General features: G+C 41.2%; 1 protein-coding gene across 8 annotated transcripts in view; it reads left to right on the top strand.

The window, feature by feature from the left end:
• mark2b (MAP/microtubule affinity-regulating kinase 2b) overlaps positions 1 to 16,851 on the top strand; it is a 117,375-nt gene extending 100,524 nt beyond the window's left edge. For 3 of the 8 annotated variants that reach the window (XM_060918209.1, XM_060917671.1, XM_060911204.1), the window contains 4 exons: positions 5,363 to 5,626; positions 10,304 to 10,330; positions 13,604 to 13,642; positions 14,680 to 16,851. In XM_060918209.1, coding sequence (XP_060774192.1) covers positions 5,363 to 5,626; positions 10,304 to 10,330; positions 13,604 to 13,642; positions 14,680 to 15,130 — 781 coding nt within the window. In that variant the 3' untranslated portion in view covers positions 15,131 to 16,851. The remainder of the gene's footprint in view (positions 1 to 5,362; positions 5,627 to 10,303; positions 10,331 to 13,603; positions 13,643 to 14,679) is intronic. The other 5 variants (XM_060914017.1, XM_060915581.1, XM_060914889.1 and 2 more) reach the window with 5 other exon arrangements.
• Positions 16,852 to 16,956: the final 105 nt, after the last annotated feature.

The raw sequence follows: 16,956 nt of genomic DNA, 5'->3' as shown, positions 1-16,956 counted from the left end.
GTAAAAGTGTAAGAATTATGCAGTACGGTGTGTTCTGATTGGCTGAGAGCAGCAAAGAATCAGAACCATGTTTACTGGCCAAGTATGTTCACAGACAAGGTCAAAATTAAGGTTACCACAAAGGTCAAAATTGTTTTTTCGCAATATCTTCCTTCATATTCATCGTAAATGCTACTGGGCGAGGTTTGTTTTGCCTGGCAACACTTGTTTTGTTTTAAGACTAGCTGTTCCAATAATTTTTCTCTCCTAAAAATTGGGTGGTCTGCCACTAAAGGTGCCATGTTCTAAGTTATTGAACACGTCTATATGTAAATATCAGGAAATTAAATGTGAAATTCTGATTTCAAACTCTATCTTGAGTGTATAGCATAAATAAAGGAATTGGCCTTGCTGATTTGATGCGTTCAGAGGGGACTCCTATGTGCTCAAATATTCATGCGACAGTGAAGATAACACTTTCCAAGGAGGTGTTGTGTAGTGTATATGTGTCTCTCTCTCTCTTGTGGTGGAAATCTTAATGTAGTTAAGATATCTTAAACACTCCATAAGGGCAATAACAATATAGAATAATGTCTAGTAAAAGATCAGGTATAAATAGACATAATGGTTATAGCAACAGATTGTTATTGTAACCTTTTCTGAAGTGGTATGTGACCATAGATTTCTATAATATTTAGCCTTTTGCTATAAAATGTGCTCAGTGGTAAGTGTCAGATAACGTGGCTAGCCGCTGCTGTGGAATATTGGTAGCCGGAAACCAAGCCAGTGAGGCTGAATTGTGTACACACTTGGATTCAAAGCTGCCAGTTCATCTTAATTGATTGACAGATTTAGCTTGCTGAGTAGAAGAGTAAACATGGTTATCGTGCTTACTGTATCACGTATCCAAATCTGTGTAGTCTGGCTGTTTGGAGGAGTCGTAACCAGGGCTTGAAGTGGGCCGGAACTGCGTTCCTGCACTTTATTTTCACCATGCATTCCTGCACTTATAGCGTGCGGCGCATTTTTATAACGACGAGGGCAAAAAGGGTATTAACGGTCAATGTAGTTTGGTCCCCTGTTGTATGGTGATTGTGAGGACCGATCATGCTAGCGTGGTTGAATAGATCAAAAAGAAAGCGAGATGACAGCCCAGACTCGCAAAAAGACGAGTGCGAGAACTCTGCAGCCTGCTCAAGTGCTGGGGGGGTGAGTCTGAAGGTGCTTTACCTGAAGTAAATCCGAGGCCTGATGTCGCTAACTCGGCCAATGATGGTGATGATGAACCAGCAGGGATAAACCAGACTGCTGGACAAATGATCAAGCAGATTACTTCAAAAAAGAATACCCGTGGTTGATTCTGAAGGGGGAAAGACTAGGCTGCCGTACATGTGGAAAAACATCCTCCATCTCATGTGTGACTGAGCAAGGGGTTAAATTATCAACCGAGTGGAGAGATTGCCTGATCAGCCCATCTGGCATGGATAAAGCTAAAAAGCAAAGATCAATCCGTAAAAAATTAAAGAACACAGGGATTCCAAGGCCCATAAGAAAGCAGAGGAAATGTCCAAACTGGCAGACCGAGCTGAAATAACAAAGCATGTTGCGACTATGCATAAATCCAAGACCGAGACCACTTGTGTGTTTAGAACCGCGTACAAAATAGCAAAACACGGTCGCCCTCTATCTGACATGCGAGCCGATGTCACCCTGCAAAAGTTAAATGGCCTGGACATGTAGTCCAGTAGGTGTGCTTTTCCAATCAGTGAAGTTATCTACGTTACATATAGTTACTGGTTATTTGATTACTAAATGTTAAAATTACAAATTACATTAGGCCTACATGATATGTGATTAGTGAACTTAGTTAAACTTAAAGGTGTTTATGTATGTGATTAGTAAGCTTAAAGGTGTTAAACCTTCTTTTGCTTTTCTTTTAGTGCAATACGTGCACTAATTACTCATTTTTTTATTTTTGAAACTTAAAGTAATGTGATGACTTGTTTTTATTAGTTTAAACTTAAAATGATGCAATGTTTTTCTGTTGTTCTTAAGGTTATCAACCTAATCAAGCCCTAATCAACCCCTTCATCACCTTTGAACTTCAATAAAAAACAAAAAAGGGGAAAAACTGAGTGTTCTTTGTGTGACCAAAGCTCTTTTGAAGTTGGGGCACAAAACTGGAGAAAATCATACACAACTTGACAATATGGTTGTGGTTCTTAGTTCTGATTTGTTTTTACTCCAGCTGTCTACAAACTAAGACACTTCGTTCAAAAATAATATCTCAGAGTCATTGTGAAAACACATCTGTTCAAACAACAAATACTGTAGCACAACAACAGATGAAAAGAGTAGAGCATTGTCCTTATGAGCCAAGTTTTGCAAAATGCGTGAAGGCAATACAAAAACTGTGAAGTTTTCAATTAAAAAAATTTGAACTTGATTTGAACTTATTTGAATGACCGGGATGGCATTGTCAGAAAATCAGGGTCCCTCCACTTCAAGCACTGGTCGTAACGTAACCGTATGTGTGGAACAGTCAGCTCTGGTATAGTACTTTGAGTCCTGCTGAGGTATTATGGTCGTGTGCAGTATTTTTAAGAATTGTTTTCGATATAGTCATGATATGTAGTAAAGAAATAATCAGAAAAGTGATGACAAACCAAGGTTGATTTAATAACGTACAGTACCCAACAAAGGTTTGTACACCCCTACTCATTCATAGGTTTTTCTGTATTTTGACTAATTTCTACACTAGAACAATATCGAAGACACCAAAACTACGAGATAACACATGGAACATGTATGGAATTTTGTAGTCAGCAAAAATGTGAGGGAACTTTTTCATATTTTAGATTCTTCAAAGTAGCCAGCATTTACCTTGACGTTTTGTACACTATTGGCATTATCTTAACCAGCTTCATGAGGTAGTCACCTGGAATGCTTTTCAATTAACAGGTGTACCTCGTCAAAAGTTAATTGATGCAATTTTTTTTGCCCCCTTAATGCGTTTGAGATCAAACAGTAAATAATAAACAATAAAAATACAGTAAACAGCCCTATTCCACAACTATAGTAATCCATATTATGTCAAGAAGCGCTCAACTAGGCAAAGAGAAACGATATCCATCATTACTTTAAGACATGAAGTGACTTTGAATTAATAAAAATAAAAACATTGAAATAGGAGGGGTTTCCAAACTTTTGACTGGTCCTGTATATGAAATGGTACTATACTATTTGTACATCATGCATTGTATTGTAGCTTGACTTAAGTGCTCATTTTGATTTCAGTGTGTGTTTTTGTAACAGTCATCATTAAATAGTTCAATAGCTACTAGACAAATTGGCTGAAGGTCTAATATTTCAATAATATTAGCTGGCATTGAGTGGTACATCAGATATATTCCATTCAGCTAGCATGATATTGAACGCGTCGAAGACGCGTTCAATATCATGCTAGCTGAATGGAATATATCTGATGTACTGCAAAAAGAGAGCCATTATTATTATACATTCCTTTCAGGTGTTCAACATGTCTTTGTCTTTCAAAATTCTCTGAAAATCTTCTGTATTTTTAACAAAGTAAGCCTGGCGGCCATATTTGTTTACAAATAGATAGTTTTCACTGACGTCACGGCATTCCGGGGAACGCCCTCCAGCCGCCATCTTGTGGGGCTAACAAAACGGACCATCGCTATTACCGGCTACGTTGCTTATTTAGTAATTTTAATACAGAATTTACTTTGAAATTATAATCAGACACTCCAACCCCCCAAAAAAAACTCGGATCTGCGCGATTCAGCCGTGAAAAAGGCGGCGTCTGCCAAAAGGCGCACTGTTTGCATCCCTGCATACAGAATAGACCTAAAATGTTTTTCAAAAATGACCCTTGCGTGAGTGAAGTGACAAGTGTCAAATAGAAACGTGACAAACGAGCGATATTAAGTGTACATTACAATGTAAACGTACACTCAGCGGTTCCAGTTAGGCATTCTCCAGAGATTGTTTGCACGATGTTTTGGTTTCCAAAAACAAACTTAAACACAATTGATTGTTTATTTAAACAACTTACCACTTATAAAATGATCGGAGCAGACTTTGCTGTTTGGAAGGCTGATAATCCTTGCGGTTGATTCTTACAAGCCATAGATTTCTCCTTTGTATGCTGAGTTTCTTTGTTTGCTCGCCTTCGTGCTCCTGTACAGTGGGAATTCCATAAAAGCTCCGCTTGACGTCATCATCTGACCTATTACGACAACCGTGAATACAACAGGTGTGCACCATTGCTAGCTTTAAATAGCCTGCTTGGGTTCTTTTGAAGACTTTGTACTCGTGCGTTACAATGTGTGCTCAGTCACCCGTACGGTAAGCTTGACCCGCAAGATGGCCGCCACTAGGGAATCCCCAACGTCGTGACGTCATGTGAAAACTATCTATAGCCAGTCGCTCGCTAGTGCAGAAGTTTTATATCTCTGACGTGTGATGTCATGTTGTCTTGACAACCATGCAATACCGTAAACCATATTCAACGCTCATTCTCCATTGGGTAGAGTGACGTAATGCACGTAGGATAAGCGATATGCGAGCAATATCGCATGCTATCAAACCAAATGAATGAAACCTGCTAGAATGGAATAGAATACGTGTTTTTTTTTTTTGTTCCATGTAAAAAGTGTCCTATATGTATAATAATCTATAATACTGAATTCTACTAGACTGCATGAGGCTTTCCTAGACAACTCTGAGCCAAGATAAAACGCAGCCCACAACTTACTGGCTGCTGATTCTGGCAGGGATTACTCATTGGAACTTCAGCTTTTGGCACAAAAAGTTATTTTGTGGACATATGAACCTGGGCACAATTTCTTTGATTCTCTGATTATGCGCTATTAAGAACCTGCTTCCTGGATCTCGCCGTAAACAGTATATCGTGAGCTTTCAGCTCCATGATTTGATGAGACGTGATGTCTGCAGAGTTCTTTCTATGCAGAGCATATTTCTTTATTTTGAGATTATATAACACATTGTACCAGTACACTGCAGGAGTGAGTCATTATCACACCACCCTGTATCTCACAGCCAGGCACATTTTAGATGTGCTAGAGATATATATATATATTACTTCAGATGTTGGCATATCTTTTAAATTAGAATTCCTGATTGCTGAGTTGTTTGCATTATAGTAATGTTCAAATTGCACATCTTGTTTACTGTCTTTATGCTGTGAAGATCAATCAAGTCATGTGAGACAAGTTTGAGAGCGGTTAACACATTATCAAGCAGGATTTGATTTTAACAATTTTTTTTTCACTGTAACATTTACATTTAACTTTTTTCCCCCCTCTCGTTTTTTGTGGGAAAATATTTTTCGTCTTAGTGGTCCTTCCCAGAGAACGCCTGGTGCATCGCCCTCGGCTTATAACATCAGCAGCGCTACAGGGCCGGAGCGTACCAACTTTCCACGAGGAGTGCCTGCTCGAAACACCTTCCACATCGGTCAGCAGAGAGGGGCACGGGATCAGCAAGGCTCACCCTATCACCCTCCTCCAGCCTCGCCGTCCCTGTCTCACGGCACCAGCCACCAGCGGAGACCACCAACCTCAGGCATCTTCAGCAAGTTCACTTCCAAATTTGTGCGCAGGTGAGAACCAATGACTGTTCGCTGTGCAATGTGCTTGGCTGGAGCTCTGGGTGATGGAGGGATTGGGGCGGGATTAAAGGTGGCTAGGTGGGGAAGTGCTGTTCGTTTAAAATTATTAGAAAGCGACGAAAGGGCAGGAGCAGCATGTGCATCTGTTTTACAGGAGAAACAGATGGAAGTGAGAGAGATTCTTGTTCAGTGAGAAGTCAACATCTCGCATCTCCGCTTCCTTCTTGCAGCTGCCTATGTGTAGTCTCGTTTTTTTTTCCACTCTCTCACTCTCTCTGCATTTTTAATTCGTTCATTTCTAATAGCAAAGTAAGGTGTAGAGGTTTTGTTTGACCTGTACACACCCAGCACTTTATAAGGGCTGTCTTTCTCAAGTCATCGCTCAAAATCCAAATGCGTGGAGAGTGTGCTGTTTCAACACTGTCACAGCTTGATCTTTCCCCAAAGGTCGAGTCCTTGTTTGGAAATTAAATCACATTGCCAGGACACATAATCTTGACAGTACTGTTTTAGCACACATACATAGCAACTCACATTTCTCATCTATTTCATCATTTCCTGCTTCTGGGTTCTAGCACACTCTGAACGTACTGCCATTGCCACCTTTTCTCCACTTCTGTGGTGACCGTATCCATGGTAACAGCGGAGGTATCGCATTCCCCAGCCCTATAAATACCTGTGTTGGGGACACCTTGGTGTGCGTTCACTGCCAGAGCTGTGAGGCGAAAACGCAGGTGTAATTTCAGTCAAATTTTAGTAGTAGTTTCAGATAATATTAAACATAGAGGCTAGACCTCGAGTCTTAGTGTTTAATACAGCTCAGAAAACACACCTAACTACACAAAGCAACATTAAGAACCTAATGAAGTAATACAAGAGTTATACTATCGCTAGGGATTGTCACTCATCAGACAGCTGTATATACAGATGTGTAATTGTCTAATGGGGTTTGTACAGGTCATATTTATTGAAACTTGGGGGGGGGACAGTTTCTTGAGCAAAAAAAGACCATAGTTTCCTTTTTCCAGTTTCCAGTAGGTAATAGTAATACCTTGCTCATGTTTCTTTCATGCATGTACTAGCTAGTACATCTTTTTGAACTGCTAATGATTTATTAAGTTAAATGAGTTAAGTATTGAGTTAAGTACCTAATACCATTACTTGAGGCTAATTCCCCTACCCCCCCCCGCTTCAGTCCCAGAAACGTTCAGTTAAAGGTAGCCACCCCATGTATTACACCTTTGGTTTATATTACTGTTAGATTTATTTCTCAGTTTAATTTCTTTGTAATAACATCATTAGCTGCTTATGGATTATCTAGACTCTGTACTTTATATAGTACGAGTAAAATAAGTCCAAGTTTTTGCTCAGCATCACAATTCCACAGACAGTAATAAGCACGTTTTAATATTTAACATTTTTCTCTCAGCACTATGATACTCGAATCAGGGAATATAATATAATATAGGGCGGCACGGTGGTGTCGTGGTTAGCGCTGTCGCCTCACAGCAAGAAGGTCCGGGTTCGAGCCCCGTGGCCGGCGAGGGCCTTTCTGTGTGGAGTTTGCATGTTCTCCCCGTGGGTTTCCTCCGGGTGCTCCGGTTTCCCCCACAGTCCAAAGACATGCAGGTTAGGTTAACTGGTGACTCTAAATTGACCGTAGGTGTGAATGTGAGTGTGAATGGTTGTCTGTGTCTATGTGTCAGCCCTGTGATGACCTGGCGACTTGTCCAGGGTGTACCCCGCCTTTTGCCCGTAGTCAGCTGGGATAGGCTCCAGCTCGCCTGCGACCCTGTAGAACAGGATAAAGCAGCTACAGATAATGAGATGAGATAATATAATATAAAGATAAAGTAAACTGTGCCAGGTAGCTCTGGTACCAGTTATTATACAACGTGTAAAGCCACTCATGCTGTTATATGCTATGAATACTCATTACAAGCATACACATAAAAGGCATAACCGGTGAAAGAGCAAAGAGAGCACTATGCATCACCAGCTAAATGAACAGTGTGTTCACGCAGTCATCTCTGCATCATGTCATGCTGACTGGATTAACCAGGAGGGTTTACTTGAGTGTTTTTGCACCTGCTGCCACACTAACATCCACTTCTAACTAGTTTTTCAGTCTTGATATTTTTTTTATTTATTTTTAAAATATGGTACGGCTGTTGCTCGACCTACCTAAAGACACACCCTGTGTCTGAAATCACTCCTTACTCACTGTATAGTGGACTATATAGTGAGGTCGCCGTTTTGTAGTGCTGTCCGAATGTATAGTGAGAATTGTTACACCCTATATAGTACACTCAAAGTATCCCACAATGCATCACGAATAGTAGTGTACAACCGATGGCCACTAACCTAGCAATATATCCCATCATGCATTGCGGTCGTGCTGAAAGAAATCAAATCAAAAGCCTCAAATTTGATTTAATAAAAGGCAGCGGCAAAGAAGAAAGTATTCAGCCTTGATTTAAAAAAACTGAAAGATGCAGCCGACACACAGTACTTTGTATTGATTAATGTGGGAAATACGCTCAGTATAATATGTATTTATCACAAAAATACACGCATGTATTTATTTTTGAAAACCCACCAGCTGGCTGATCTGGCAAGTTTTAATTGTGTGACAGTAATGACGTAAATAACAGTGCGACGGAGCAGTGTCCGAAAGCGATTTTTCATTTTACCAATGAGCTCACTATATAGTCCTCTATATAGTAATTCCCTATATAGTGAGAAGGGAGAAGTGAACGAGTGAGTGATTTTGGACACAGGGATAGCTTCATTTCAGAACACCTATGAAAGTTCTCTTTAATGGAAGGTCTGCTCATAAAGGGGCAGTAGAACTCGCTGTCGGTACCAGTCAGTTTTAACATTAATGTCATTCTGTAATTATCAGTTATAGTGGTGCTTGAAAGTTTGTGAACCCTTTAGAATTTTCTATATTTCTGCATAAATATGACCTAAAACATCAGATTTTCACACAAGTCCTAAAAGTAGATAAAGAGAACCCAGTTAAACAAATGAGGAAAAAAATTATACTTGCTCATTTATGTATTGAGGAAAATGATCCAATATTACATATCTGTGAGTGGCAAAAGTATGTGAACCTTTGCTTTTAGTATCTGGTGTGACCCCCTTGTGCAGCAATAACTGCAACTAAACGTTTGCGGTAACTGTTGATCAGTCCTGCACACCGGCTTGGAGGAATTTTAGCCCATTCCTCTGTACAGAACAGCTTCAACTCTGGGATGTTGGTGGGTTTCCTCACATGAACTGCTCGCTTCAGGTCCTTCCACAACATTTCGACTGGATTAAGGTCAGGACTTTGACTTGGCCATTCCAAAACATTAACTTTATTCTTCTTTAACCATTCTTTGGTAGAATGACTTGTGTGCTTAGGGTCGTTGTCTTGCTGCATGACCCACCTTCTCTTGAGGTTCAGTCCATGGACAGATGTCCTGACATTTTCCTTTAGAATTCGCTGATATAATTCAGAATTCATTGATGGAACAATGATGGCAAGCTGTCCTGGCCCAGATGCAGCAAAACAGGCCCAAACCATGATACTACCACCACCATGTTTCACAGATGGGTAAAGGTTCTTATGCTGGAATGCAGTGTTTTCCTTTCTCCAAACATAACGCTTCTCATTTAAACAAAGTTCTATTCTGGTCTCATCCATCCACAAAACATTTTTCCAATAGCCTTCTGGCTTGTCTGCATGCTCTTTAGCAAACTGCAGATGAGCAGCAATGTTCTTTTTGGAGAGCAGTGGCTTTCTCCTTGCAACCCTGCCATGCACACCATTGTTGTTCAGTGTTCTCCTGATGGTGGACTCATGAACATTAACATTAGCCAATGTGAGAGAGGCCTTCAGTTGCTTAGAAGTTACCCTGGGGTCCTTTGTGACCTCACCAGCTATTACACGCCTTGCTCTTGGAGTGATGTTTGTTGGTCGACCACTCCTGGGGAGGGTAACAATGGTCTTGAATTTCCTCCATCTGTACACAGTCTGTCTGACTGTGGATTGGTGGAGTCCAAACTCTTTAGAGATGGTTTTGTAACCTTTTCCAGCCTGATGAGCATCAACAATGCTTTTTCTGAGGTCCTCAGAAATCTCCTTTGTTCGTGCCATGATACACTTCCACAAACATGTGTTGTGAAGATCAGACTTTGATAGATCCCTGTTCTTTAAATAAAACAGGGTGCCCACTCACACCTGATTGTCATCCCACTGATTGAAAACACCTGACTCTAATTTCACCTTCAAATTAACTGCTAATCCTAGAGGTTCACATACTTTTGCCACTCACAGATATGTAATATTGGATCATTTTCCTCAATAAATAAATGACCAAGTATAATATTTTTGTCTCATTTGTTTAACTGGGTTCTCTTTATCTACTTTTAGGATTTGTGTGAAAATCTGATGATGTTTTAGGTCATATTTATGCAGGAATATAGAAAATTCTAAAGGGTTCACAAACTTTCAAGCACCACTGTACATCAACAAAGTCATACTCTGACTTGATGTACAGTAGCACTGTTTGTGGGAACACTAAGGTTTTTCTAATATTTTGCTTTCCACATACTGCCTTTCATATTTACATGCATACATGGTTCTTTCCTTTTTTTCTTTGTTGGTTTTATTTTTTGTAGAAATCTATCACTCAGGTTCCCCAGAAGGTAGGAAAGCACAACGATAACCCCCTCTGAAACCCTTTATTTTGATTTAACCTTTTACCATTTCCCCGTTTTTGGTGTTTTTATGTAGCTTATATTTATATTTCCATTCATACTATTTATCCCTCTGCTGTTTTATGGTTGGCTCTTTATTGATGTTTGGTATATGTGTGGTATATGACCAGTACTAACAATCCACATCAACCCAAAAGCTCACCTTCAACATTCTTAATGTCCCAAAGAAATTAACATCTTTTTGGCTCCCCATCCTCCCTTCTTTCACCTCATCCCCCTTTCGTTGTCTCCATCAGTGTAAACCGTGACCTTATCTATGTGTTGAAGCTGCTGTGTAGGCTAACGTTCCTTACTTATAGATGACTTGCAATCACGTGATCAAAATGCACTACGTCATGCGTGTCTGCCATGATGGTGGATAGACAAAGCAACTAGGATGGCAGCTGCTGAAAGCGTGTCTGTAAACGATGCTGAATTTTCTCAGTATTACCACGATTTGAACGGTCGAGTGAAGATTTGATACAAAGAGAAGATGGATATGTGTGGTTTTGACCCATGTTATTTAAAAAAGTCAGACTTTTCTGAAGATAAGACACTTCTACCGACCATCAAGTACCCAGATATCGCGTTCTATCTGGTTTGGCTGCCGAAGAATCGAGTCCAACTTTGGGCGAAACACAGCCCGTTTTCTGAGTGGGTGCCCAGTCTGAATTGTTTCTATAATATAATTTTGCTGGCGCTCCTCAAAGTGAAATGGTAATGCACGTTGTTATAATTTTAACACGACTGAGTGAACCACGACAAGAGAACGCTCATTTTATAGCAAAATTCTAGCAACACGAAATAAAATTCTTCCAGTCATGTTATCGAGAGAGCTTTTGAATCTCACCTGAGATAAAATGATGACTGCGAACACGAGCTGTTTTGGTTTCAGCCTCTGTTAGATCAGCCCTGCCGATGTTGTTCAGCCATGCTCGTCTCCTCTCCGTACTAAGCCTCAGGGTTTCCTCGCCCTCTTTCCGAATCACGAACAGAATTCTAAAAAATCAAAACGTGCCACGGTCACGAGTACCGTTATGACCACAACCCTATACAGCACAAAGATGTGGCAGAGCTAAAAGAACGCTTAAAGCAGTGGAAAAACAAAGAGAGTCGCGCACGCCTGACTGTTTTTTGTTTTGTACAGAACGTCACTTGACCCCGCATTTGTATCTCCACCAACATGGCCGACATCCGGGTTTCTATTTTGCTTTGACGTCACTTGCAAGTCGAAGATTCAAGGGTAAATGAGCCATAGCAGTTAACCAAGATAAAAGGTTTAGATGATGGAAGAAAAAACAAAACAAGGTTGTGAAATTTGAAGAAGAGAGTAGAACTTGGAGGCAGAAACTATCGAGCTATTCTCTTTAACTCTGTCACTTTCACTACGTTCACACTGCAGGCTGAAGTGACTCAAATCCGATTTTTTTCGCCCATATGTGACCTGTATCCGATCTTTTATTGACTATATGAACGACACGGATCCGATTTTTTCAAATCCGACCCAGGCCGTTTGGATATGTGGTCCTAATTCCGATTCCTATCCGATCTTTTCATATGCGACTTCAGTCTGAACCGCCAGGTCGCATTCATCCGACTTGCACGTCATCAACAAGCCACAAACGTCACTATTCTGCGCTGAAGTAGGCGGTGGGTCTCTCAAAAAAAGTTACAACAACATGGCAGGTTGCAGTCACTACCCCGCAGAACGCCTGAGCCAAAACCCTTGCCCTCTTCCTTCTCGACCTCCTCCTTAACATCAGGCTATTGTGCATGTTCTGGCTCCGTCGCAACAACAACTGCATCATCGCCAGGTACTCCATGCTGGCTACTGTCATACACAGGAAACTTTAGGTTACTTCCGTAAACACTGGCCATGCTCACTGCGTGTGACGTCGTCGTATCCTGCAATGCGCATGCGGAACACTTTTAGGTCGCTTTTCGTTCATACTGAGGATCACATACAAGTCGCATATATTTGTTAATGTGAACGACCTCACAAAAAAATCGGATTTCACAAAAAAATCGGAATTGAGCCTTGCAGTGTGAACGTAGTGTTAGAGGATCTATTTAGGATGAACACCAATTATGACTTGTAACAGCTGAACAGGGTGAAATCTGGAAAAGGGGACGTTGAGGATGGAAAGGAGTGATGGAGGAGATTATGACTGCATTCTTTCAGGAGAATCTCTACCTTTTTTTTTTCCCCTCTTCTCAGTGCTTTTAACATGATGATGGTGGTAACAGCATCTGAAGCTGAGATTAATTGACTGGCTTTGGCCTGCTCTCCCAAAACCATTCTGTCTCCTGTTTTTCCCCTCCTACCCTCCCCTTCTACGTGTCTCTATATTTCCCTTCTGTCCGACACATTGTATGTGAGAACATGAAGGACTCGGGCTGGTACCAGGTGTATGGAAATCTAACTCGACTCACTGCAGTTATTGTAATAACCAAATACATTACAGCATTCCAATTTATATGCTCTAAATGTAATAATGTGATTGATGTGTGGTGGTTTGTCCAGTAGAGGGCAGTGTCATGTAATCCACAATGACTTTGCATCCTCTGCTGGTCAACAGTTGTATTGTTTAATTTGTTTAAAAAAAAACCCAAACACTTCCTTTACAGGTTACATTATATCCACCTACCCATATTTCCTGCTCTTTAACCGACACATGCTGCTTTGTGTTTGTTAAACGGCTTCATGTCTTTGCTTCTGTTTTTGTTGACTGTCTGTCTTTGCTTGTAACAGCTAGCACTGACGCGTCAAGATGGCCGACGCAAACCTGTTTTTGTTTTTTCTTGCACATGTCTGACATTGTTTCCGTGTTCTCCGTCTTTATGTCGGTGTGTTTGGGTGCTTGTGTGCGTGTGAACGGGGGCTGTACCAGCTGTAGGGTCATTGTTGGAAGACTGTAGTTGACATGGTGATGGGCTCATGTTTAGACATTTAGGGCGTCCTGGGTGGTTCTCTGTGGTTTTGTTCAAATCCATTCCATCCCACATTTGCTCATTCTGTTCCCGCCACTTTTGAGCACTGGTGCCTTTATACGTTTTGTATTATTCGACCTCCTGCCTTTGACACGTTAAGCCAGCACTGCTTGTTGAAATGAAGCTTTGAGTAATGGAATGGGATTTGCGTATCTGGGCATCCATAACGCTTGATGTGCTTGGTGGCAGTACACCAGTACAAAAACTAATCTTGTTGCGATTTCTTTCGAGGAGCCCATATGAGGGAGAGAGTCGAGAGGAGGGCAGCAGGTGAGGAAATAAATAAATAAATACGCAAGATCTGATCAAATAATTTCCTAATCATTAAATATGTAGTTATAATTTGGGTGTTTTTAATTCGTAAAGGGGTGTTTAATTCAGAGTTAATTGGCTTATAGCATCACTTGTGACTAATCAAGGTTAATTTTTAGATTTGTGTGTGTGTGTGTGCGTGCAAGAGAGAATGTCTGACATGCCTGTGTTTTGTCATTAAATGTTTCATCATTTTGTGACTAACCCTGTCCATAGATTGGTTTTCCATTCTGCTTCGATGTCGTTTTGTTTCTCCCCGATCCCTTTTTGTCTCTCACACACACACTCAGCCAAGGGTTCGTTCCTTACGTGCTTTATTTACAATCAGCTTCAGATTTAGATTTCCCTTGCAGCTACAGAATTGCGTTTAATAATTCAAAACCATGCTTGTTTGTTTTGTGTTTTTTAAAAGCCTTGCAGTTTGTCTTGAAAGGAACATTCTCCTTCCACACACACCTTGTCTGTTACAGGACATGGGTGATGACGACATTTTTAAAGTCGCTTCAGCTTGTAAATAAAACTAAATGAAAACACGAGGACAGGACAGGGTTATAATAAGATGGATGCTTTTTTAGATCCAGTTACTTCCACTTCAGTTCAAATGGACAGTCAGTATGCACTGTGTGTGTGTATTTGTGTGTGTGTGTGTGTGTGTGTGTGAGAGAGAGATATGGGGGGGATTGATGAAAAATGGACAGCAGTACTTTAACATGCATGCCTCCTTCTTGGCTGTTCTCTCTCGTTTACTGTCATTTCTCTTCCCTGTTTATTGCCACTGCCTCCTTCTGTCTTTCTTTTCCAACATTTCACTGATCCCCTTGTCTTGTCTCACGTTCTTTTCTTCACACATTTGTCTCTCTGTCCACTTTCTTCTTCTGTGCTGTTTACTTTCATATTTCTATATCATTTTCCAACTTCCATATCTCTCTCTCTCTCTCTCTCTCTCTCTCTTCCCCCCCCCCCTCCTCCCCCTTTCTCTCCATCTCTCTCTCCAGATCCATGCTGAGCAGTGCCGACAAGGCAGAGAAGACCGGAGTAGGAGGTGGGACACTTGGATCAGGTGGTGGCGATGAAAACAAGGACTCTCTTTCCTTGTCCTCTCCAAGGGGCGGAACTCCGCCCCTGTCTGCGAAGGATAACACCAAGCCTCGCTCGCTGCGCTTCACCTGGAGCATGAAGACCACGTCGTCCATGGAGCCCAGCGAGATGATGAAGGAGATCCGTAAGGTTCTGGACGCTAACAGCTGCGAATACGAAGTGCGCGAGCGCTACATGCTCTTCTGCATGGCTGGCGTCCCCTCCCACGACGACTTCGTCCAGTGGGAGATGGAGGTGTGCAAACTACCCCGCCTGTCCCTTAACGGTGTGCGCTTCAAAAGGATTTCTGGCACTTCCATCGCCTTCAAGAACATCGCTTCCAAAATCGCCAATGAGCTCAAACTATGAGGGGGAGAGCGAGAGTGAAAGGGGGGCGGGTGATGGTTAGAGATGGTGATTTAGGGGGAAATGGGAAGGCACGCAGTAACCACTGAAATGAGTTGTGAGATACGACATGGACAGATCTTACGGTTTGTTGAAATAAGCTGTACAGATACTACATGCTGTGTAAATACAGTGTGGGGTATGAGAGCAAAAAAGTGCTGTATATGATGATTTTGCTGGTTTCAGGATCACTAGCCTTTACTCTCATTTATCAGTTCAGAAAGGGGGTGAAAGGAAAGAAACGCAGTTGTTTTACTGGTGTCCACTATGAGAAGATCCTGATTTGATAAACTTGAACTCGTTTTGGTCTTCACTCACTCGTATCACACCACACGCACTGGGCATCCGGACAGAGTTTATATCATCTGCACATGGTTTCGTTTTGTTTCGCTGTGCGGATTGGGGTCAGAGTTTGCCCACAAACCCACTCTCACCCAACATTTCTTCCTTTTTGTTCTGTCAACGGGGTTAAACCTCATCAGCACCCAAAAAAAAAAAGCCACCACTTGAATACCGCTCAAGGGATTGCGTGTTATGGTTTGGGGGATTTTTAGTTCTGCATTGACTGACTGTGTCGTGATTTGTTGCACTGGAATGGGTCTATTTTTGTTGTCTTTTTTTCTCCCCCTTTCTGAAGAGAAATCAAATGTACTTCAATGTTGTAAAATCAGTGATTTATGCAACGTCATCATTAGGACGTTTTTTTTTTTTTTTTAATTTCTTGTGCTTTTAAAATTCGTTCGTGTCATGCTGTGATGAATGCCACACTCAAACTACAGACTCCACCAAACCTCCTGTTCCCCTTGGACTAAACAATCACTGGAAAAGACACTGCGAAAAACGTCGCCTGCATCAGCAGAGCTGTCATTACGAGACTGATCTGATCTCCGAATGCCTGCTTGGGCTTCGGCTCTGAGCCCACTTTCCAAATCCAGGACGTCTGAAAGCTGCAGTGGTTTGGTAGCAAATTAAATGAGCCCCGACGTTACTTTGAGCATTACCTTTTTCATGCTTGTCCCCTTCGGTCATGTGCGTTAGTCTGAATGAGAGCGAATCATCTGTGTATAACCAAAAGGTTGCGTTGGGCTTTTTGTCTTGACCTTCATGCAGTAAGTAGCAGCAAGCTCACAGAGAACTACACATCAGGAGCACATGGTCTGACTACCACTTGATTTTCAATAAGTTCTTCTCAGTTTTGATATTCTTGCTCAGGCATTAGTAGAGCCAGCTGACGGAGGCAGATGTGCGAGAGGAAGGTGAGCTACGTCCACTATGTCTTGCCACCGCGCTATACATGTTGTGCATGCATGGATACACACTCGGTTATTATCGAAACAGCAGGGAGAGGAACAGAGTCTCTTCCAAGTCTGTGAGTGGTTTGTGGGACACTTGTGCACCTCCTGTGTTTTATAACTTTTTTCAGAAAATGATGTTTTTAATGTCACATTATTTGCAGTTCTATGAATGATCATTTGTCTAAGGTGCTGGGGATCCAATTGTCATTGTTATCTATTAATATAATTTTTCTTCAGGGTTGATTTTATTTCATATTTTTCATTGCTGTAATTTTAATATTTCTTTGTCAGAGCTGATGTACGTCAGGGATAGAGAGAACTCCAAATGTACATTTGGTGCAAAGAGAGATGATTATGATCAGTGATAGTAATAAATGAATGAAACTCAAACTGTGTAGGTAAATGATGCAACATGAACCACTTTCTCTCAACACCTGAATATAAAAACACTACTGGATGTAGATTTTTTTATTTTTATTTTTTATTTATTTCACT

The sequence above is a fragment of the Neoarius graeffei genome, chromosome 1, assembly GCF_027579695.1.
Source record: "Neoarius graeffei isolate fNeoGra1 chromosome 1, fNeoGra1.pri, whole genome shotgun sequence".
Taxonomy (NCBI): domain Eukaryota; kingdom Metazoa; phylum Chordata; class Actinopteri; order Siluriformes; family Ariidae; genus Neoarius; species Neoarius graeffei.
The sequence above is the reverse complement of the archived record's forward strand: the minus strand, read 5'-3'. Positions and strand labels throughout refer to the sequence as shown.